Source organism: Magnolia sinica, chromosome 12 (assembly GCF_029962835.1).
Source record: "Magnolia sinica isolate HGM2019 chromosome 12, MsV1, whole genome shotgun sequence".
In the NCBI taxonomy this organism is placed as follows: Eukaryota; Viridiplantae; Streptophyta; class Magnoliopsida; order Magnoliales; family Magnoliaceae; genus Magnolia; species Magnolia sinica.
The window spans coordinates 15896660-15921950 of record NC_080584.1 but is presented as its reverse complement, the minus strand read 5'-3'; the positions used below and the strand labels follow the sequence as shown (position 1 = coordinate 15921950).

At 39.5% G+C, this 25291-nt stretch overlaps 1 protein-coding gene and 1 long non-coding RNA gene across 2 annotated transcripts in view; both read right to left on the bottom strand.

Annotated features, from left to right (window-relative positions):
• Window positions 1-24529, bottom strand: part of LOC131221005 (protein CYSTEINE-RICH TRANSMEMBRANE MODULE 4-like) — a 44761-nt gene extending 20232 nt beyond the window's left edge. The window contains exon 1 of the mRNA XM_058216062.1: window positions 24440-24529. Coding sequence (XP_058072045.1) covers window positions 24440-24473 — 34 coding nt within the window. The 5' untranslated portion in view covers window positions 24474-24529. The remainder of the gene's footprint in view (window positions 1-24439) is intronic.
• LOC131221007 (uncharacterized) lies at window positions 2067-3931 on the bottom strand. Its single transcript, XR_009158941.1, has 3 exons — window positions 3920-3931; window positions 3544-3697; window positions 2067-2170 (listed from the first exon to the last, which is right to left on the bottom strand). It is a non-coding gene; the product is annotated as an uncharacterized LOC131221007 (long non-coding RNA).
• Window positions 24530-25291: the final 762 nt, after the last annotated feature.

Here is a 25291-nt window from a genome sequence, read left to right as displayed (position 1 = left end):
TTGTCTATAGAAAATGGACGGCTTCATTATGGTCATAACAGCGGTTCCCACCTTCCAGGGAACCTGCTCATCCGGATAGCTCCGACGCACATCCGGGTCTGCTCCATTAATTTCGAGCAGATATAAAAATACGGCCTGTCCAAATGGTCACGCCCCTCCAATGTTGTCCATAGAAAATGGACAGCTTCATCATGGTCATAATAGCGGTTCCCACCTTCGACGGACCCCCGCTCATCCGGATAGCTCCGACGCACATCCGAGTCTGCTCCATTAATTTTGAGCAAATACATAAATACGGCATGTCCAAATAGTCAGGTCTCTCCAATGTTGTCCATAGGAAATGGACACCTTCATCATGGTCATAACAGCGGTTCCACCTTCCAGGGACCCCCACTCATCCGGATAGCTCCGACGCACATCCAAGTCTGTTCCATTAATTTCGAGCAAATGTATAAACACGGCCTATTCAAATGGTCAGGCCCATCCAATGCTGTCCATAGGATATTAAGAACAAGTCAAGCAACCATACACAGTCGGGTGATGTTAATGATAATGACGACAATGATGTTAGCATTTGTATGTATGCATGAACCAGCATGTACCTCAAGAAGTCCGATGATGATTTGGAATTTATCTTGAATCCATTGCATGTAAACAACTTGATATCAGTCCCAAAGAGATAGTGGCTGACCATTGTCTGTGCTTATGTTCATACTGAAACAACCATTTCAGTAGAAACTTTGATGTAGTATATGTTAGTGCATGGAAGCAAAATCTAATGATACCAAGAAATGCTACATGAAATTAGTATGAAGAACTCATTAGTTTTAAAACTAGGTAGAGAAATAAATTCACAAGTGAAAGAGAAACTACATATATACAGTATGATGAAGATTCTAAGACTGTTTTCCACAGTTAAAAATATATGTGCCAGAGAATGTAATGGCTGGTTTAAACTCAGTATCAATTTATGATGAAAAAAGAAAATTAAAGAAACTATCTGATTGACTCCCTTCCAATCTGTGATTCTTTGATGAAGTTGGTGCACTTATCATTGACCTGACTGAGCTACTAAATAAAAAATCTGGAGTATGGGCAAAGGTTTTGAATATTGAATGACAAGAGTATCATTTTCAATAAAAGTTCAAGAATCATTTGGACAACCAACTAAAATTAAAAAAACTTTTATGATTATGATTATGATTATGATTCTGATTCGAGGTATTTATATAACAAACTGAATTTAAATACCTTTATAGTCATTCAAAAAAATTATAAGACTTTTGTTTCTTAAACTTCAACAGCCTCATGTACATATCACTATATTTGTTTCTCTGTGTTTCTTAAACTTCAACTTATACCAACTCACTCCATCTAACCATTGCAGTTCTTGGTCTCTCCATTGCGTGTGACCAAACAATCTGTCTACTTTCCCCCCATTTTATTACCTATTGGTACTAGTACTCCCAAATTCCCTGAACGCATTCATTTCTATTTCTATCCTTCCTTGTCTTCCCACTCATTCATATCAACATCCTTGTGCCAGCTACACTCATCCTACGAACACATTCTTCCTTAATTGCACAACATTCTATCCCATGCAGCATAGCTAGTCTTATAGCCATTCTATAAAATTTCCCTTTTAGTTTGACTGTTACACAATGATCACATAAAAAACTCTCAAGGCACATCTCCATTTCTTCCAACCCACTTGAAGTCTATGAACAACATCCATCTCAATCTCTCTACTCATATGAATAGTTGAGTCAATTGATCAAATATCTATTTTATTAATTTATGTTGTCATGGGAACATCATGGGTTAGATAGGTTGGACCATTTTGGAACTGCACAACCCACAAAAAACAGGTTGGGGTCTGGTCCAAGTTCTAGATATTGGTTCCATCTAACATCAAACACCAATTGGGTGAAACTGGCATATATGACATGATAGGAAACCAACAGAAGAGATGGTTGTGAGATTGATGATTCAATTATAACATTATCCAAATAAGCCAATGTATCAACACCAAATGAGAAGCTATAGACCATTATTACTAAAATGAGAAGCTAGACCATAACCTTAACCTATAACCTATAACCTATACCTATACCTATAACATAAACCTAAACCTTAACCTATAACCTAAACCTAAACTTATAACCTTAACCTATAACCTATACTTATAACCTATAACCTAAACCTAAACCTTAACCTATAACCTAAACCTAGTCTTATAACATTAACCTAAATCTATTCTGAAATTCCAAAATGTATACTTATAACATAAACCTAGACATTAACCTTAACCTATAACCTATAACCTATAAACTAAAACCTAAACCCAAACCTAAACCCGATCCCAAACCCGAACCCGATTTCCTAAACATAAACCTTAACCTATAACTCATACTTATAACCTTAACCTAAACCTATTCTTAAATCCCAAAACCTTAACCTATAACCTAAACCTAGACCATAACCTTAACCTACAACCTATACTTATAACCTATAACCTAAACCTATACCTATAACCTAAACCTAAACCTTAACCTATTACCTAAACCTAGACTTATAACCTTAACCTAAAACTATTCTCAAATCCCAAAACCTATACGTATAACGTAAACCTACACCTTAATCTTAACCTATAACCTATACTTATAACCTATAACCTATAACCTAAACCCAAACCTAAACTCGATCCCGAACCCGAACTCGATTTCCTAAACCTAAACCTTAACCTAAACCTATTCTCAAATCCCAAAACATTAACCTACAACCTAAACCTAAACTTATAACCTATACTTAACCTATACCTATAACCTATACCTATACCTAAACCTTAACCTATAACCTAAACCTATACTTATAACCTATTGTCAAATCCCAAAACTTATACTTATAACCTAGACCTTAATCTTAACCTTAACCTATAACCTATACTTATAACCAATAACTTAAACCTATACCTATAGCATAAACCTAAACCTTAACCTAAACTCAAATCCCTAAACCTTAACCTATAATCCAACCTAAACCTATACTTATAACTTAAACCTATTCTCAAATCCTATAATCTATACTTATAACATAAACCTAAACCTAAACATAAACATTTAACTTAAAACCTAAAACCTAAACCTAAATTTAAACCCGATCCTGAACCCGAACCCGATTTCCTAAACCTAAACCTTAACCTATAACCCATACTTATAACCTTAACCTAAACCTATTCTCAAATCCCAAAACCTTAACCTATAACCTAAGCCTAGACCTTAACCTTAACCTAAACCTATACCTATAACCTAAACCTAAACATTAACCTATAACCTAAACCTAGACTTATAACCTTAACCGAAAACTATTCTCAAATCCCAAAACCTATACGTATAACCTAAACTTAGACCTTAATCTTAACCTATAACCTATACTTATAACCTATAACCTAAAACCTAAACCCAAACCTAAACCCGATCCTGAACCCGAACCCGATTTCCTAAACATAAACCTTAACCTGTAACCCATACTTATAACCTTAACCTAAACCTATTCTCAAATCTCAAAACCTTAACCTATAACATAAACCTAGACCTTAACCTTAACCTATAACCTATACTTATAACCTATAACCTAAACCTATACCTATAACCTAAACCGAAACCTATTCTCAAATCCCAAAACCTTAACCTATAACCTAAACCTAGACCTTAACCTTAACCTATAACCTATACTTATAACCTGTAACCTATAACCTAAACCCGATCCCGGACCCAAACCCGATTTCCTAAACCTAAATCTTAACCTATAACCCATACTTATAACCTTAACCTAAACCTATTCTCAAATCCCAAGATATTAACCTACAACCTAAACCTAAACTTATAACCTATACTTAACCTATACTTATAACCTTAACCTAGACCTTAACCTTAACTTATAACCTAAACCTAAACCTATACCTAAACCTTAACCTATAACTTAAACCTATACTTATAACCTTAACCTAAACCTATTCTCAAATCCTAAAACTTATACTTATAACCTAGATCTTAATCTTAACCTTAACATATAACCTATACTTATAACCTATAACCTAAACCTATACCTATAGCATAAACTTAAACCTTAACCTATAATCCAACATAAACCTATACTTATAACCTAAACGTATTCTCAAAGCCCAAAACCTATACTTATAACATAAACCTAAACCTATAACCTAAAACCTAAAACCTAAACCTGATCCTAAACTTGATCTTAAACCCGAACCTGATTTCCTAAATCTAAACCTTAACCTATAACCCATACTTATAACCTTAACTTAAACCTATTCTCAAATCCCAAAACCTTAACCTATAACTTAAACCTAGACCTTAACCTTAACCTATAACCTATAACTTAAACCTAGACTTATAACCTTAACCTAAACCTATTCTCAAATCCCAAAACTTATACTTATAACCTAAACCTAGACCTTAACCTATAACCTATAACCTCTACTTATAACTTTAACCTAAACTTACAACCTTAACCTAAACACAAATCCCTAAATCTTAACCTATAATCCAACCTAAACCTATTCTCAAATCCCAAAACCTATAACCTACACTTATAACCTAAACCTATACCTATAATATAAACCTAAACCTTAACCTATAACCTATACTTACAACCTTAACCTAAACTTATAACGTAAACCTTAACCTATAACCTAAACTTATAACCTAAACATAAACTTATTCTCAAATCCTAAACATATAACCTATAACCTAAACCTATAACCTAACTTAATCTTAAAGCTATTTCCGTAAACTGACTTCAGTATTTTCATTGTAGACATGGATAGAGTTAGATGCGAGCTAAGAACGGGTTTGGCCCAGAGTATAAACAAGGGGTTTAAGAGTTCATGAAATTTGTGCGAAATTGGATAGATTTAAGGAATATGATTAGGTGTCCATGTTGAAAATGCAAGATATATAAGACTTTAGACAAAGTAGAGGACGATTTGTTCATAGTTGGGATTGACCAGGGTTACACTTGGTGGATCTATCATGGTGAAGATATGACCCATAGAGTTGAGCCCACTAAAGTCCTTGCTGACCCAATTGTGTCAAATGACGAGGATGAAGACGTTGACGAAATGCAAGATATCATAGGGGATGTGTTCACGGGAACAACTACGGATATTAATTTTGCAGCGACAAGCAGTAGCCAGGATATTCCTCCAATGGGTGATGTTGAATCAGAAAAGTTTAATAGGCTATTAAGGGATGCGCAACATCTACTTTATCCAGGGTGTGAGAACTTCTCCAAGTTGAATTTTCTTACAAAGTTACTTCATTTGAAGATAATAAATCGTTAGAGTAACAAATCGTTCGACATGTTGCTTGAGTTGTTAAAAGAAGCATTATCGGACGGTAAGACATTACCTAAGTCTCATTACGAGGCAAAATCCTTGATGCGAGACGTAAGCCTTGGTTATGAACTCATACATGTATGTATAAATGTTTATTATATCGGAAAAAGTATGATAAGGCTGAAGAGTGTCATTTATGTGGAGAGTCTAGGTAGAAGCATAATAAAGCCAGGGGTAAGAAAATCCCGCAAAAGTTGTTAAAGTACTTCCCATTGAAACCCAGACTGTAAAGATTGTTTATATCTCATAAGACAGCTAAAGATATGAGGTGGCATAAGGAGAAACACGTTCATGATGATAGTACACTGAGGCACCCTGCGGACTCTGAAGCCTGGTAAAATTTTGACAAGCAATATGACTGGTTTGTAGAGGATTCTCGCAATGTTCGACTAGGTCTTGCAAGTGATGGTTTTAATCCATTTGGTAATATGAGTAGCTCATACAGTATGTGGCCAGTGGTACTTATGCCCTACAATTTACCTCCTTGGTTGTGTATGAAGGAGTCATTTTTCATGATGTCATTGCTTATTCCTGGACCCAGGTCACCTGGGAATGACATTGATGTGTATTTGCGACCGTTAGTAGATGAGTTAAACGAGTTGTGGAGTCAAGGTGTACAAATGTATGACACATTTGCAGGACAGACATTTCAATTGCATGCAACGGTCTTGTGGACAATAAATGACTTTCCCGCGTATGGAAATTTGTCTGGGTGGAGCACGAAGGGAAAGTTGGCTTGTCCTACATGTGGTATTGAGACTTGTTCATTGTCATTGAAGCATGGTAGAAAAACGTGTTATATGGGCCATCGTCGCTTCCTTCCGAGCGATCATAGTTGGCGCAGGAAGACGATGATCTTTGATGGCAAACAAGATCATAGGCCACCCCCGAAAGAGCTATCTGGAGAAGATGTGATGCAACAACTGAGTAACATTGGAGAAGTTAGATTTGGTAAGGCATCGCACTTGAAGAAGAGGAAATGTACAGTATTGGACTATAACTGGAGGAAGAAGAGCATCTTTTTTGAGTTGCCCTATTGGAGTGATCTGAAATTGCGACACAACTTGGATGTCATGCATATTGAGAAAAATATATGTGACAATGTCTTCGGAACATTGATGACATCGAAGAAAATAAAAGACAGTTTCAAGGCTCGATTGGATCTACAAGAAATGGGTTTAAGGAAAGAGTTGTACTTACAACCATATGAAAATTCGTATACTATACCAGTAGCCTACTATACGTTGACAAAACTAGAGAGAAAGCGTTTATATGAATGGTTGAGATCAGTGAAGTTTCCTGATGGGTATGCGTCAAACATATCTCAGCACATAAACGTTATGGACTATAAGGTAACAGGAATGAAAAGTCATAATTGTTATATCCTTCTGCAATGCCTACTGCCGATTGCGATTTGTGGATTCTTGAGCAAGGATATCAGTGCGGCACTGATTGAGTTGGGTAGATTCTTTAAGGATTTGTGTTCGAGATCGTTGAATGTAGATGTTTTGTGTTCGAGATCGTTGAATGTAGATGTTATTAAACGACTGGAGAGGGACATTGCCGTAATCTTTTACAAACTTGAAAGAATATTTTCACCCACTTTTTTCGATGTCATAATACACCCAGCGATTCACTTACCACATGAGGCGAAGCTTGCAGGCCCAATACAATATCGTTAAATGTATCTGATCGAAAGGTAGTAGAACCTATTAAATTTTTATTCATTCCATAAACTATATATCTCTATGTTTTTATACGTATAACATAATGGTTTTGTGTACAGATACCTTCACACACTAAAACGATTTGTGATGAATAAGGCACGTCCAGAGGGATCCATTGTTGAGGTGTACATTGAAAATGAGTACCTGACATTTTACTCCACGTATCTTCGTGGCATAGAGACTAGATTCAACCAAGAAAATCAGAATGCCAATGAAGGGCAGGAGCATGAACAAGGACTCGTATCTGTATTTGCACATAATGTTCATCCTTTAAGATCCATGATGTTTCAAGATATGGACCTTGGGGATCAAGTAAAGGTGTGGTGGTATGTGTTACATAATTGTGAAGAAATAGAGTCGTACTTGGAGTAAGTCTTCCCTCGATTATTGTTTCCTCTACATATGATGATCTTAATATTTCTTTTTGACGACGTGCCATTTATGTGTATAGCGAACACATAGACGAGATGAAGTCCAAATTTCCCAAAAATTATGATCGAATGCATCAGGATTAGTTTGCAGAATGGTTCGCCGAACGTGTAAGATTTCACATTGTATCTCACCACACTTAGTATTTTCGTTGTATTGCACATTATTTCAACCTATGAAAATCTCTAAACAATTATATTCTGTACATGATAATAGATGAAGACGTTGCGCACGAGCAACTCTGCAGATGCGTCTGATGCATTATACTCACTGGCGTGTGGCCCTGACAGACGTGTATCTAGATATATAGGTTGTATTGTAAATGGGATTCGGTTCCACACCAAAGAACGTGAGAAGTACAGGACCACACAAAATAGTGGAGTGGTTGTGAAGGGAACAAATGAGGAGGATGAAATTGACTTTTATGGCATTTTGACAGATATTATCGAGGAGTTATTGTATGAGAAAGCGGGGTACTTATTTAGATGTGATTGGTGGGACATTAGAAATAAGAAGTTGGAAATATAGACTGATAACTACTTTACGAGCGTAAATTTATCTCGGAAGTGGTTTAAAGACGACCCATTTGTCCTCGCCACCAAGCCGAACAAGTATTTTACCTCGCCGACACCAAGTTAGGCGACTCTTGGCACTTGGTGCCAAAAATAAAGCCCATGAACATATTTGACGTTCCCATACCAGAAGTTGAAGATAGCGAGGACGGGCGAAATGACACGTCTAGGGTTGAACAAGCATATCAAGAAGACATGCCATCTAAGGATACAAGGACTGATTCAAGTGTTGATATTGATGTGGTGCAATTAGACAGAGATAATGTGTCACTTGATCATGTTGATGCATCAATAATACGTGATATTGTTAGAGATGATAGCGGTTTCATTGATGACGACGTTGCAGACAATGAGGAGGAAATACTGATCAGCGATAGTGATGGTGAAGAAGAAATGATTTACATGTCATTTTTTAATTCAAATAATTTATGTATTCCATGTATACGTGAAAATTACAAGTCATGATTTGTTCCTTTGATTGACTTGTTTATAATCCACATTTGCAGTTGAGTCAATTTCTGATCATGTCCTCCTTAAACCGGAGCATAGCGGAAGCACACAGCATACTTCATCAGCTGTTGCAAATGGACTTTCCGGTCCTATCTTCTTCTGGTAGGGCTAAAGAGATACCTAGTCTGGTCGATGAGTGTAGGGAGGAATATATTAATGATGACTCAGATGAAAGATTATACCATCTTAAAGAAATTTCACAGCTGATGGAGGTATATAACCATAGGAAACTTGCTATGGAAGATGCAGCTTTGTCACTTGTACATCTGAATGGAGTCCTGAGAGACCAGATTTCTCCTATTGTGACTGTCGAGTTGGCTGTAACAATGTCGAGTGCTTCATGTAACATGACATATGCTTCTGAAGCGTACAATAACTTATGCAGGGAGTACTTCGGATAGTTTACCTCAAAGTTGTTTCGTATTACAATGAAATATGTGTATTTAATATAGAATGACAATGTGTAATGGAATTTTCAATGGTTATAGATTAAAGTTTACAGTTTTATTATATTCTGCTTGCATTATAGTGTAATGGTCTAATCATATTTTAATCATCTCTCTAAGCATAAGCACAAATGCATTGTACCGTCAACACTACTTATATAATATTTTAGTATATTTCACTTGTATTGACATTGTTTAAATTTATAAGTTCGTAGCTCGCACATTTTCAGTGATGGCACTAGGTGGGAGAGTACGTCGTTCGTGCACTGGATCTACCCCTTCTACCCGTAATGCGACGGAGCCAGCATCGCCATCACATGTTACATCACAAGCGTCTGATCCCTCGGTCGTGCATACACCGGGCACTGCATGTAAGTCTAGACATATATTTCTTTTAATAATTTTTATTTATTTTTAAACTTACATATTTCTTTTGCAACAGCGCGTCGTTGACCAGCCAACGAGGACGTGGACCCACGTGTAGGTTGCTTTTAGAGCGACTTACGTGCGAGGGTAGGGTGACGGTAGAATTCTCATAGGACTACATTAGACCTGTTGGGAATAATACCAGACTGTTTACGTCGGAGGTCGATGTCTTATGCCGATCTCTGATCCCTCTACCACCCCCCGTTAGGGAGACGTGACAAATGATGTGCGACAGCTCATCCATCAGTGCCTTCAGGTAAATTTTAGTTTTTTAAAATTTATTTTATAAAAGTTCATTTTACGGTTGAGTTATTTTCTTAATAAGTTTATTGCCTTAATCTATTATTTACGAAACTGTAGGATAAATTTGACTTGGATTTGAGTGTTCCACACATTTTCTATGTCGTCGATGACAAGATCAAGGAACGGTTCAAGGAGTACTGCAGTGAATTACACAAGCAGTACAAGCGGTGCATGAGCCACAAGGAGGGCGCACTGTCCTCACCTCCGCACATGACCCATGATAACTAGCGGATACTCTGCAATAGATTTTCATCTGATTCTTTTCAAGTAATATTTACATAATTACGATATCTTAAGGTAACAATTAAATTCGTAATTAATAACAATGTATTATGAATAATGTATTAAGAGGAGCAAAATAAATTCTGACAAAGGAAAGTTAGAAGTGAACCACGTAATTAGTTCAAAGTCATTTGATAAAATTCGTCACAACATGGTAAGAAATTACTGATAATTATTAAGTTTATATATTCTTTCCATGCATTTATATTAACTCTATTGTCCTTTCGATTGTGCGGCGAGATTTCGTCACTGGATGACTAGCGGATACTCTGCGATAGATTTTCGTCTAATTCATTTCGAGTAATATTTGCATATTTACGATATCTTAAGGTAATAATTAAATACGCAATTAATAACAATGTATTATGAATAATGTGTTTAAAAAATGAGCAGAATAAATTTTGCGAACAAGGAAAAGTTAGAAGTAAACCACGTAGCTAGTTCAAAGTTATTTGTGACATCGTTATAACATGGTAAGAAATTAGTAATTATTAAGTTGATATATTCTTTCAATGCATTTATATTAACTTTACTGTCCTTTTGATTGCGCAGCGAGATTCAGTCACTGGCCAGGAGCCCGGACTAGTAGACCTCTACAGAGGGACTCACTGTCGGAAGGCGACGGGATCTTGGGTACATCCTAGAGCCGCGAGATTTGAGTAAAAATCCTTACATTATAAAATTTAATTGCATTAAATTATAATAATGTCATTTTTAGAGAAAATTCATATGTTTTCATTACAGCACCTTACGCATTACGCAGTCAACCCACTCCTGATGGTACTCAGCGGAGTGAGCGAGAGATCTTGAGTGAGGTGCTTGGCACCTGTTCTGGATATGTGCGTGGGTTTGGCCATGGTACCAAGCTCATAGCACCCGCTAGAGCTGTCTCCATCCAATCCATCATCGTTGGCGAGAGCGCTACCCGCCGAGCTAATATCACAGAGAAAGAGGTTCAGTAGCTACGGGTCGTCGTCCATGACATCAAAGAGCAGCTGGAGAGGCAAATGGAGGAGCAGGAGAGGAGCAGGCGAGGGAGAGGGAGGAGCAGGATAGGAGGATGGAGGAGATGCGGGTGGAGCATGAGCGATGGATGACAGAGATGTTTCAGGCTCTCGCTACACACTTACCCACCGATGCTCCACCACCTTCGCATTCATCTTTGTGATTTTTTGTATTTTATTTATGATGTTAAACTTATATGTATTTACGTGTGAATGAATGTCATATTGATGGATGTATTTTATATTTGGATGGATTTATGTACTTTGGGTTTAAATGGATGTGAATGTGAATATGATGAAATATTTACACCACAGGTGTATATCAAGAATATTGTAACAGGTGTATACCAGGAATTTTTCCTGGAATAGGGAAAAAAAAAGGCATTTTTACCTACGAAAATGTTCGTAGGTAAAAGTATCATCTAGGTTTTTTACCTACGAAAATTTTCGAAGGTAAAAGTATCACCCGGGTTTTTTTTTTTTACGTACGAAAATTTTCGTAGGTAAAAGTACCATCCACGTTTTTACCTATGAAAATTTTTGTAGGGAAAAGTTCAGTAAATATTTTTAGCTACGAAAATATTCGTAGGTAAAACTTTATTTTTACCTACAAAAATATTCGTAGGTATATGTTTTGTAAAATTGTTTTACCTACCAAACAATTCGTAGGTAAAAGTTTCGTAAAAGTTTTTAGCTACGAAAAGACTCGTAGGCAAAAGTTCTATAAATACTTTTCCCAACGAGAATATTCAGAAGGTAAAAGTTTTGAAAATATTTTTAGCTACGAAAGTATTCGTAGGTAAAACGTTTGAAACAACTTTTACCTATGAACAAATTCGCAGGTAAAAGTTTTGTAAATATTTTTACCTACAAAAAATATTCGTGTGAAACTCGGAAACTGGGCTCACAAAATTTTCGATTGCCGAATCCGGCGCTGACAGCCTTCGTAGAACCCCATTCTCGGCTCCCAGCGCCCATTCGCCAAGTTCCGATCCTGGGATGCTCGAGGAGGATTTTCAACACTAGTTTGATTCGTAATAAGCATAACCAAAGGCATAACCTACAAACAACAACCAAAAACTCCATCACATTTTCACTATGATCAAAAAAGTTTACAAGTACAATGAGCATAAAGGAAAATACAACGATAATAAACAAAAAACTCCAAGATGATCTGCGAAGCGCTCCTGCCTCAACACTGCTGCGCTCCAACGTCATCTGCACGCAATGGTCGTGTATAAGCTTATGGAAAGCTTAGAGGGCGGTGAAAGTGTGTGCGCAAGGTAATGGTTATGTAGTATCAGAGTAATACGGAACATGCTGATGAATCTATGAATGGCATGAGCCATACCAAGGCTATGCGATGTGAGGTATGGATGATGTCAGCCATACTAAGGCCATGCGATGCGAAATGTAACTCAAGCATGCGAATCCTCATCTAAGTCCATATATCAATGCAGCTCAACTCTGGAATATCACTGGGGTCTAGTACACTCCAAGCCAGATTGCCACCCCATCGCGCGAAATAAGATGAGTGGAAAAGACCTCACTATCCGCCTGCCAATATCGGGCTTGGCTCGTCAATAGCGGACCCATTCCTCGAGCTGGTCAAACTCAGCTTAGCTTTGCCCCCTCCTCTCGGGTGGGTAAGGACGCACCCCCTTCCAACCGGCCATGACACAGTGGAAAGCGCGACCGTCTGGTAATCGGCACTCAGCGCTCATGCACCCACTCGGTCTAGACGTTGGAGTAACCTCCTGGTACCATAAGGGTTTAGAGACTTATACCCAGGGATATCTATAGCACCCCATGTAGAACAAGATTTTCGATATCCAATCCTGCCAACCACGATATGCCTGTAGAGGCTACGACCCTGATGTTGCTAGGGCATACAGTAACCATATCACCCAATGCAAAATGCATGAATCACGCTATCCAATCATGCGACAATCCTGCACGTATCGTGTGCTCATGTAGGGCAGCACCGCCTATCCGGGAGCCCATAAACAATCTGCCCGAAGGCATATGCTATGATTAATCACTCCTCATATCAAGCATACATATGATGCGTATGAGCATGAATCATGGGACTATACTAAGCATGTTATATGGCGATGAATTCTGTTTGCAACGAAGATGGGCCTAGACGGCCTACACATCACATGTACGGACCTATCAATGGGCCCTAGGGAGAGTCATAATGCAGACATTTAACCAACACTATACTTGCAATGTGGACGTCAAACCACCATTGCTCCCAAGGCATAGCCCGTCGTAAACATCATTACATAAACCATGTTGGGATCACACATTGCAATGGACCTTAGGTACATCCCATTGGGCCTTCAATATATCAAATGGGCCGTATCACATGGGCCTTACATTTGTCAAATGGGCCGCATTAATGGGCCTCACCAACGGGCCTTATGTACATTGCAATGGGCCACACCCAACAAAAGTGGTGGTGATGATTTCCACCATTAAAATTCCTAAGGCCCACCATGAAATATGTTTCCCATCAACCCCTTTCATAATTTACATAGTGATAGATGGAGTGGGGACAATATCAACTTGATGGGAAACTGCTATGGCCCCTTGAAAATTTTGAATGGTGGGCGTCATTGACCACTACTTTGAATGGTGGGGTCCACTTGAATTTTAGATCTGGCCCATTCCTTAACTCCTGGCATAAAATGAGCTTTTGAAATGGTTGGGTGGATGGGATGCAGCACATGTATCATGGTACGGGTCCCACCAAATAGGTGGATCTGACTTATTTTTAGCTCATGCATAAAATGAGCTCTCAAAATGGATGGACGGTTTTGGATGCAACACTTGCATCATGGGGGGGGGGGGGGAAGGCCCACCACCCAGTATATTATATATAATATAATATATAATTTATATATAGTATATACAATATTATATATAATATAATATTATATATATATGCACACACACACGTGCCCACACACACACGCACACGCACACACCCACTGTCCCCCTGTGGGCTCCACGTGGGGCCCACCATAATGTTTATACGCCATCCAACCCATTGATAAGGTCACGTAGACCTAGATGAAGAGTAAAAACAAATTTCATCCCGATCTAAAATTTCCGTGGACCTAAAAAGGGTTTCAAAGGTCATCGTTCAATACCCACTATTTCCTATGATGTGGGCCACTTGAGCTTCATATCTGGCTGATTTTTGGAGTGGGTCCACTTCAAGGAGTGGCCCACCCAATGAACGGTATGGATATCAAATATACATCATGGTGGGGCCCACGAGGGTCAGTGCTCGTCTCATCGTGGGAATCGAGTCCAAGTAGTATCCAGAAACGCACTGTAAGACCCGTGTCCTAATCCGTACCATTCTGTAGCTTCCGCGGTCCTTGGCCAAATTCGCAACCTTCGCACCGATCGGTGTTTGCGCCGCGATCTAAGCGGTCCCGCACACCGACGTCGGCTCGATCCGAAACTTATGTCTTGGCGATCGCGTCGTCGCCGCGGTTCCAACGTCGTGACTTGCGCACCGAACCGATACCTAGGTAAGAAGATGCCGATCAGCGTTTATTCCGAAGAAACACCGCGCGTTACGGATTTCGAGGGAATCTCTACACAATTAGTCCCTCTAATTAACCATAAATGCAACCATGCCTCAAAGTACTTCACCCATTCCCTCTTTTTCCAAAAGTCCACCATCTTTCCACCTCACCATTCCTCTTTTCTCATTTTCAACCTCAACCATCCCTCTTCTCCACCAATTTCAAACTAAACCATACCTCTCATCACTCCTTTCTTACAACCATCACTCCACCCATCCCTCCATCCATTATTTCTATCTCTCCCTCTCATTCTCTAGCAATTTTTCCAAATCCCATGAGAAGTTTCACTCATCCAACACTCCCTCTCAACTTCAAGTGTGGCCCACCCTCTCATCTCCAATCTCAACCATTCATCCTTCATCAATCTCTATTAAAAGTGAAGGTAAGGAGCTAAGGAGTCCAAGGGAGCTAGGAGAAGGAAGATAAGGTGGGTGTTTTTCCATTAATTTAAATTTTAGGGCCCACTTGTTGGTGGGACCCATTTGGATGTATGTGATTTAATCAAGAGGGCCCATAGTGGCGGGGTTCCTCTATCTCACCGTGTATCTCTCTCTTTATCTCTCTCTCATTCTTTCTTTGTAATGGTGTGGATCCCACCGATAGGTGTTACATCTCCTCCGTCCATCTACATCAGACGGTATGGCCCACTCTATTACAGGTGATGATCCACACCATTTACTGTTTGGATGGGCCCAATGCATCTTTATATATATATATATATATATATATATGTTATATTTTATATAATATATATATATATAATATATAATAAAATATGTATTTATATATATATACAATATAAGGTAAACATTAAATGTATATATATATATATATATATATATATATATATATATTGGTGGGCCACATTCACGTGGGACCCACCACATTTTTTTTTGGGAATATATACAAACCGTCCAGCGTCCCTGGACGCTGGACGTTGCAACAATGGGCTTTTTTAAAAAAAAAAAAGAGGAAAGGAGTGGTGGGCCACTCATGCAGGCCCCACCTTGATGTATATGTAAGATCCGAGCCGTCCATGGTGTTCCTCAACTCATTTTAGGCGTTGAGCCGAAAAATGAAGTGGATCCCATTTTCTGGGCCGTACCATAGGAAACAGTGTCCCTACCTTTGATTTGCTCCCCGATGCTCCTGTACATCAGAAAAAGCTCAATATTGGACTCTATGGGTTGGTATCAAGCCACGAAACCAATGGATGGAGTGGATTATCATATCATGGGCATCTAATCCCCAGACCTACCGTTTTCAAAAAAAAAAAAAAAGAAAGAAGCGGAAATGACACACAAATGATATACACGTTTGACGGAAGGGGCCAGGGATCACGGGCCCCAATTGGGCCCCACCGTGATTCCTTTCGACCATCAACACCTGCATTTGATGGTTCCCCATGGATAGCCGTCCACCCCAAAATCAGCCATAAACAAAGCTCAGAGCTGGCCATACCATCAAAAATCATGTGAAGACATTCCTAAACATATAAAAACACTTGGTGGGACCCGTCCGAAATTTGGATGAATCTGCTTGGTCCGAACGGTCAGTTAGGTGGGACTCACACAATGGATGGGCTGGATTGTGAATCACATCTCGGTGGGCCCCAAAAAAAAAAAAAAAAAAAAAAAAAAAAAAAAAAAAAAAAAAAAGGCGGCCAAGAGGCAGGGACCCACGGCTCCATCCGTGGGCCCCACCATGATGTATATTTTGTATCCACACCGTCCATTTGGTGGGCCACTATTCGACATGGACCCCCCTCAAAAATCAGGCCAATCCAACGCTCAGGCGGCCCACATCACAAGAAACAGTGTGAATTGAACTCTACCATTGAAACCCTTTCTGGGTCCAGAAGTTTCAGATCAAGCTGAAATTTGTTGTTCCCCTCCTCCCGTGCCCGTCTGACCAAATGAATAAGTTGGAAACCAAAAGAACATATCATAGGTCCTTACCAAAGTTCCAAGTGACCTAATGAATAGGTTGGATTTCAAATAAATATTATGGTGAGGCCCTAGGCCCATGTGGTTGAGCCATATTGATGTATTTCTGGCCGTTGGGGAGGCCCACCTTGATATATATATAAGGCCCATGAGGTTAGGCCCATTCGACGTATTGGTGGCCCGATGTCGAGGCCCACTGATATATATAAGGGCCATGTTACGAGACCCATTGTTAAGTTTTCAAAGGCTCATGTGTTATGGCCCATTGCAATGTACATAATGCCCACTTATGCGGCCCACTTGACTTTTATAAGGACCTTTTGAGATGGCCCATTTTATGTATCTGAGCACTATGGGTCGAGGCCCAATGAGATGTATATTAGTCCATTGCAATGTGTGATCTCCTATGGTTTGTGTAATGGTGCTTTATGGCGGGCTAAGCCTTGGAAACAATGTTGGTTTGACGTCCACATTGTAAGGACAATGTTGGTTAAATGTCCGCATTGTCACACTCCTTAAGGCCACTGATAGGTTCATACTTATACTCTGCAGGCCGTCTGGCCCATTTCCGTGATACGCAGAGCCCATCCCTATATGCATGTTTAGTATAGATCCATGGTTCATGATCATTCACATCATATGTATGCCTGACGTGAGGAGTGACCGATCATAGCATATGCCTTTGGGCAGAACTATTTATGGGCTCCCTGATAGGCGGAGTTGCCCCATATAAGTGCATGGTACATACAGGACTGCTGCATGACTGATAATGTGACTCATGCACTTGCATTTGTGTGATTATAGTTACTATATGCCCTAGCGACATCAGGGCCATAGCCTCCACAGATACATCGTGGATGGCAGGATTGGAGATCGGAAATATTTGATTCTAGCATACGGGCACCATAGATGTCCCTTGGTGAAAAACCCTAAAACCGAAGGTACCAGAGGATGAATCCAATGTCTAGACCGAGTGGAGATATGAGCGCACGAGGGCCGAATACCAGAGGCCGCGTCTCCCACCGTGTCGTGGTCGGTTGGAAAGGAGTGTGGCCTTACTCGCCCGAGGGTAGGGGCAATACTAGGTCGAGTTTGACCAGCTCGCGAATGGGTCCGCTATCGACATGCCGGATAGGTATTGGCGGACCATTGGTCGGCGGATAGTAAGGTTTCTTACGCTCATTTGGGTGCGGCTAGGAGAGCGACAGTGCCATTTGGAGTGTATTGAACCCCTGTGATTATCCATAGAAATGTACTGATACATGTTGAGAATTGGCATGCTTGAGTTGCATCTCGCATCGCATGGCCGTGTATGGCCGATAGCATTCATATCTTGCACCGCATAGCCTTGATACGGCTGATTGCATTCATGTGTTCATCACCATGATTCCGCATTACTCTGACCTTGCATTTTGAGCACGTTTATAATGCGCACACACTTACACCACCCTCTAAGCTTTCCATAAGCTTATGCACGATTGATGCGTGCAGGTGACGCCAGAACGCAGTCGCAGCCATAGTCTCACCGTAGTTGGACCGTGCAAACGAGTCTGGAGTTTTGTTTCTTTTATTACATTGTATTTCCCCTTTCTGCCGCATTGTACTCAAAAGTTTTTGATCATAGTGGATTTTGTGGTGGTGTTCTTGTGGTTATTGTTTGTGGGTTATGCTTTTGTTATGCTCATTATGAATTAGATCGATGACTTGAAATCCTCCTTGTAGTATTCCGGGATCAAACCTGGTGAATGGGTGTCGGATCCGAAAATTGGGTCCCTGCCTTCCGTCTGCCCACTCGCTTACAGCGCAGGCGCTCCCTGCGCCCTCTTGGCAGTAGCAGCGGCTACTGCTTGTTATATATATATATATATATATTTAAAGAAAAATAATTTTTTTGTGGTTTTTCACGTGTAAGGCCCACATCGGATGAATCCAACCTCGCCATTGTTTCCCTTATCTCAAGACAAGCCAAACAAGCCCAATATTCAATATATTTTGGGGTATAGAAACGACAGGGGATATTTCAACGGTAAACCAGCTGTTTGCCACAATATGGCCCACCCGAAAGTCTGATTGGTCCCATCTTTCAGCTCAACGCCTAAAATGAGCTTGGGAAAAGAATGGACGGCATGGATTGAATACATACATCAAGGTGGGGCCTATAAGAGTGGGCCACCCCATAAGCTTGGAAACAAGCTAATATTTGTGTTTTCCCTTTTTGTCCAGCATCCAGGGACGCTGGACGGTTTGGCATTGCACATGCATTGGGGTGGGCCCTGCTTAGGTGGGCCACCAAATGATGGATGGTGTGGGTACTACACATATAAGGTGGGCCCCCCTTCAAGATGTTTTGGATAAAATACATACCTCGTGGTGGGGTCCATCTAGGTGGGCCACACAACCACATCATCATCACATTAAAAAACAGAAAAAGAGGGAGAGAGAAAGGGAAAGAGAGAGAGAGAGGGAAGGAGGGTGGGACACGCGTGTGATGGAGGGACCCCGACACTATGGGCCCTCCGTTGCAATTAATCATACATCAAGTGGGTCCCATAACACGTGGGCCCAATAAATCAAAGATCAACGGTGGAGATCCCTTCCCCACCAAAATGGAAGGTCTAGATGACCTCTAGCCATGCAAAGAAAATAAACATCATGATGGGGTCCATGGAGAATGGCCCCATCATGGAATGATCATGTGGATCAAGGTGGGCCATCGGCCATACCTAGGGTCCAAAGTGAGATCCATACCATCAATCGGTAGGTCTCACTTGGCCCTTCATCAAAAAAGGAAATCTAGGCCTAATGGAAGCACCCACCGTTCGATCTTCTTGCTCCCTTGGCTTCCTTTGCTCCTTAGCTTTGATCCCAACGGAGGAGATGAGGTTTGGATGGTTGAGATGGGAGATGAAAGGGTAGGAAGTGGGCCACACTTGTGGCTCTCTTGGAGTGGAAGAACTTGGACGTATGGTATTTTGGTTACTTGGAAATGAGTTTGAAAAAGTGAGAGAGAGTTGTAAAGGGAGATGGGTGATGGAGTGATGTATGTAGTGAGTGATGGGTGTAAGAACTTTTTGACTTTTGTGGTTTTTGGTGTAAGGAAAGTATGGGCTTGTGTAAGAAACTTTTGACTTTGGGGTTGCTTGGGAATGGGTGAAAGGGGATGTGTACTTGACATGTACTTGACATGATGAGATTGATTGATTGATTGATTGATGTGACAGGTCATAGAGATTCTCTCAGAATTTGCATGCGCTGCTTTTTTCTCTCACCAAGCGCTGGCCCGGATCTCCTGGCCAGGGTATCGGATCCGTGCGTGAGACGTGGCATCAGAACTGTGGCGATGGCGCGGTCGGAAGGGTAGAAGTCTCATAGGTAAAACTTTTGTAAATATTTTTAGCTACGAAATTATTTGTAGATAAAAGTTTTGTCATAATTTTTACCTACGAAAAAATTCGTAGGTAAAAGTTTAGTAAATCTTTTTAGCTACGAAAATAATCGTAGGCAAAACGATTTGTCAATATTTTTTCCTCCAAAAAAAAAACGTTGGTAAAATCTTTTACCTACGAAAGCAAATCGTCGGCAAAAATCTTATCTTTGCCAATGATTTTTTTTTTTTTTTCGTGGGTAAAAGTTTTTCCCCGGTAAAAGTTTTTGCCTAAAAAAATATCTTTTACCTACGAAAAGTTTCGTAGGTAAAAGTATCTTTTCTTGTAGTGCCTCACTTTATAGTGAGACTGTCATGATTCAACTGTATGTTTATTGCTCGAATGGGCTTTATAAGTGAAACAGTTGTGGTTAGATGATCATCTGTCCATCACAAAGTCAAACATCATAAGGATTATAACCGATGGTTCGCAGGAGACCATTACTCATATATATATATATATATATATATATATATATATAAGGCCATATTATTCCAATTCCTCAACTCGTGCCTGAGCTGACCCAATGTTGGGTTCAACATTTCTAGCACAACCTCAACTAATTCAACACAGTCGAATTTTGGACGGTCATGGCAGGTGCTATGTGGGGTCTACTGTGATGTTTGTGTTTTATCCTGCCGTCCGTCTATCTATTTTTACATATTATTTTAGAGCATGAGCCCCAGAGTGGACTACACTAAAGGTAGTGGTGGGGATTGAGATCAAGCTAATATTTATGTTTTTACCTTTATTGAGATCAAGATAATATTTATGTTTTCTCTTTATTATGGTCTATGTGACCTTATCAACAGGTTGGATGACAAAAAAAACATCATGGTGGGCTCTGGTAAGGTTTCAATGGTGGGCATCATTGTCACCACTGCTTCTTGTGATGTGGTCCTTTCTGTGCTCATAATCTAAAATGATGGGATAAAGCACACACATCCCGGTAGGTCCTGTAGAACCCCTGCCCGGACAGTTCATCTCTTGCTAGGTCCTGATGGGGGTATTATCCGATCCAAGTTCACTCCATTCATGCATTTTGCCATCATTATTGCAAAATAATTGCATGTCTGGAAATACCATGGTATTGTAGCCATCCAATCCCATGTTTGGGATAAAATTTTTGCTAGGGGAAAACACTAATGGATTAACCAAAATAATGTTTGGTGGACCATGGAATTGTAATCAACGGACCAAATTCACAACAGATGTTGTTCACGTGTACATATATATAACCAGAATGTTACATGTAAATGATGTATATGGATGAATGGCATGCATGGATCAAAGTGGGGCCCACATGTGTAGTGGATTTCAAAATCCACAGAAATCATGCAAGGAACCAAATGTAATTCTATCCCACGTAATCCCAACCTTTCCACTTGGACGCTATTTCGCTAGCTAGCTATTGGTTGGTGCTCTGTGGGCCCTGCCATGATATATGTGTTTTATCCACATCATTTTTTTTCCGACAATTTTTGAGCTTGATAAAATAAAAAATAAAAATGAGACAATTCTAAATCCCAGGGACAACACCATAGGAAAACAATAGTAATTCAATGTACACCATTAAAAACCTCCCAACACTCATCCAACCTATTGATTATGACATACAGACATGGATGGTGGCAAAACAAATACCAGCCTGATCCAAAACTTTTATGGCCCGGAGAAGTTTTACATGGTGGGCGTTCAATCAAAATGTTTATTGTGATGTGGTCCACTTGAGATTTGGACCTACCTTATTTTTTAACTCAAGCCATAAAATGATATTGAAAAAAATAATGGATGAACAACCACTAGCTGCCTCACTAGCCCGGCATAGAAACTTCAAAGTTTGGATCAAGCTGATATTTGTGTTTTTCCTTGGTCTAAATGAATATGTGAAGAGGGCAAATAGATGCTAAAAAGGTTTTATTGGTTGGCACTTGAATGAGATTGAGAGAGCTTGTAAGCCAAGGATTTTGAGAGGGAAAAAATTAGGGTTTTTTCATCTGTAAGTCGTTCAATCTATTTAGATTATCTGTGTATATTTTTTTTCACGGGAGATATTTTCCATATCAAATTCATGTATTTTCGATAGTTGCTTCACTTGTTCTTTCCTTATTGCATTATGTAATTCCGTTGGAAGTTGCTTTCGTGCCAGACAAGTCGTGTTAGGATTTATCATGTTTCCAATAAATTAAAACCGCATTGTTGAAATACACTCTGTCTGTCTATCACTTGTCTATTGCTAAGTCATGTAAAGAGACCTAATTTGGATATGCCACTAAACCTTGGAAAGAGACCTAATTTGGATCTACCTTTGGGTTCATGCCTTGAGATGAGCCGGTGAATCAGAATGACTGTGTCATAAGGATCTACCTTTCGGTTCATGCTGTGAGATGAGCCGGTGAATCAGAATGACTGTGTATATATGACATGATGTACATCATGGTGGGTCCCACAGAGCTTAGGGCTGCAATAATTTTCCACAGCTTACTGCTACCATGTCCATTCATTACTTGTAAAATATTGTCAATTCAATTATTAGTGGAAGACTATTCTGGTTGATGTAAGCCCACCCATCATGTCCAACTGATTATTTTCCAAGACTAGCTGGAACAGTTGACCCAACATGGTAGACATAGAATCGAGCCCGAATTTCAAGTTTCTGAACCATGGACCATCGAGGTAGAGCCCACCTCCCACATGGTCCATCTTATTAGACATCAGATGATATTTTTTCAAATAAAACTAACCATCTCATAAATGAATTTTAAAAATAATACAATCCCACTGAGGAAATGAAAATATCCTCTTTTCTTTTTTTACATCAAACTGATAGAAAACATAAATAATAGAGGAAGAGAAATCATCCACACATCGTTGGTCACCATTCAAAAGCATACATCCAAGACCCAGCAGCAACATAAGGCAGCACAACTGCAAGAAGAAAAGAAGGGAAAACCACTGTAAGAGAAAAAGATCATAAGAAATTAATGGTTTTCAGATCATGATCAGTCAAAATGGTGGGACCCACAAATTGTGGTTGTGGGCCCACGCCAATCTCGAATGATCAGACCACTTGGGTAGTTTGATGCACGCCGAAAATTAATGTATCAACGGTGATCGAATGGTGAGCGCACGGCCTGTTTGAAGATCACACTGGTGGTCGCGATATGTTTGATAAAAAAATAAAATTCAAAGAAATAATTAAAATAGAATTAGACCATACTTACCATCCTTTCAAAAATCCATCACCTCTGCTCTTAGTTTCCACAGGAGCATTTTGTTGGGAGTACCCAGACCCATCTTTTGTAGGGTACCCCATCGGTGGCAGTGTGGTGGGAGGGTATCCCTCCGTCTGAGGTGGATACGATTGAGGTGGGTAGGCTTGGCCGGGTGGAGGATAGACTGATCAATCAAAGGTCCTTAAGAATCAGATGATCATTAATCCAATGGTGGATATTATTCAAAAGAAACTAAACAAACAATACATGAATGAAATGATCGTGGGTCTATTATCCTAACAAGGGTTTAAAAGCTCAAGATTGGTGGTTGATTCATCAGGGACCAAAATCGAGTCGAGCCGAGTTTTATTTTTTACTTAAAATGGTAAATTTTATTGAAATAAATAATGGTCGTCCACCTATTTTATGCACCAAAATTACAAAAATCCCCCCAAATAATGGATGACTTGGGCTGGTCAAGTTGGATTTGGTGAGTATTTTAAGAGCTGGCCCTTGGAAAATAGATTCTACTAACAAGAGGCAGAATTTGTATTTGGGTTCTTTTGAATTGAATTTACATAAGAAATCAATTTTCAAAATTGATTTACTTTATGATTCCCATTTTTGAGATAGGTTGTAAATTGAATTCTTGATAATAGCTTTCATTGTACCCAACCCGGTAGCGGGAGGTGCCCGTTATGCAAAATGGGCCTAATAATGCCCAATTTCAAAAAAATAAAATAAAATAAAATAAAACCTTGTAATTGATCTGTTATGATGGTAACGGCCGTTATAGGGTCATGAAGAACTGACATAGGCCGATGCATTTTTATTTTTATTTTTATTTTTATTTTTTAAATTCAAATCATTATAGACAGTTTATGGCTCATGTCATAACAGCTATAAAGTTGGTTGTTACGGCCACCTATCATTATTAAATATATTCATCAAACATTATAAAAGAATTTAAACGTTACAGCCATTGTTATCGTTATTTAATAACTTTATCTAAATATTATAGAAAAATAAATCTCTTTTACTAAAATTTGGACCCTTTTATTATTTCAATGAGCCAAGCTAAAACTATTAATATAAATGAATTTAGAGAAAATATGAAAAATGAAAATTACCTTGTGGAGCTTGGTGTTGCTCGTATTGACTCATGTTTGAGATTTTGAGAGAGAGAGAGAGAGAGAGAGAGACAGAGATTTGGATGGATTTTAGGGCTAGGAGGATAAGAGAGTATGGGGTGATGGAATGGTGGCTGGGTGGCTTTTATAGGAAATGCACACCGATATTATAAGAATGGATGAGGAACCGCCATAACGCGTAGGAACAAACCACATGACACGACAAAAGAAAGAAGGTTCGTGGCTTCGCTGGGTAAGTAAGATCGGTGGATACTTAATCGTAGGGTCCACCATGATGTATTTACGTTATATCCACTCCGTTCATCTGTTTTTAAATCTTCTTTTGTGGCATTATATAAAAATTTAAGTTGGTCCAAATGCCAAGTGGACAACACCACTAGAAACAAAGGTGATTGAATGCTCACTGTTAAAAGCTTCTTGGGGGCCACAAAAGTTTTGGATCATCCATGTTTGTGTAATCTAATTAACGAATTGGATGGGAAAAAATAATTACAGTGGGTCCTAGTACATTTTAATGGTGGACTTTTTCTTGTAGTGTGGTTCACCTGTTATTTAGATCTACATCATTTTTAAGATCATATGATATAATTATCTGTTAAAATAGATGGACGGAGTGGATAAAACTAATACATCATGGAAGAGCCACAACACCGACATGTACCGACATCTTGGTACGGGAGGGGTCGCTACCGACTTCGAGCCACTCCTCTTAGACGCAGATTGCGTGGACGTCCGCGGTGTAAACACGTGGAACATGTGGGGATGTTTTTACATAGAAAATATCCGGGGGCTCCACATTATATATATATATATATGTGTGTGTGTGTGGGA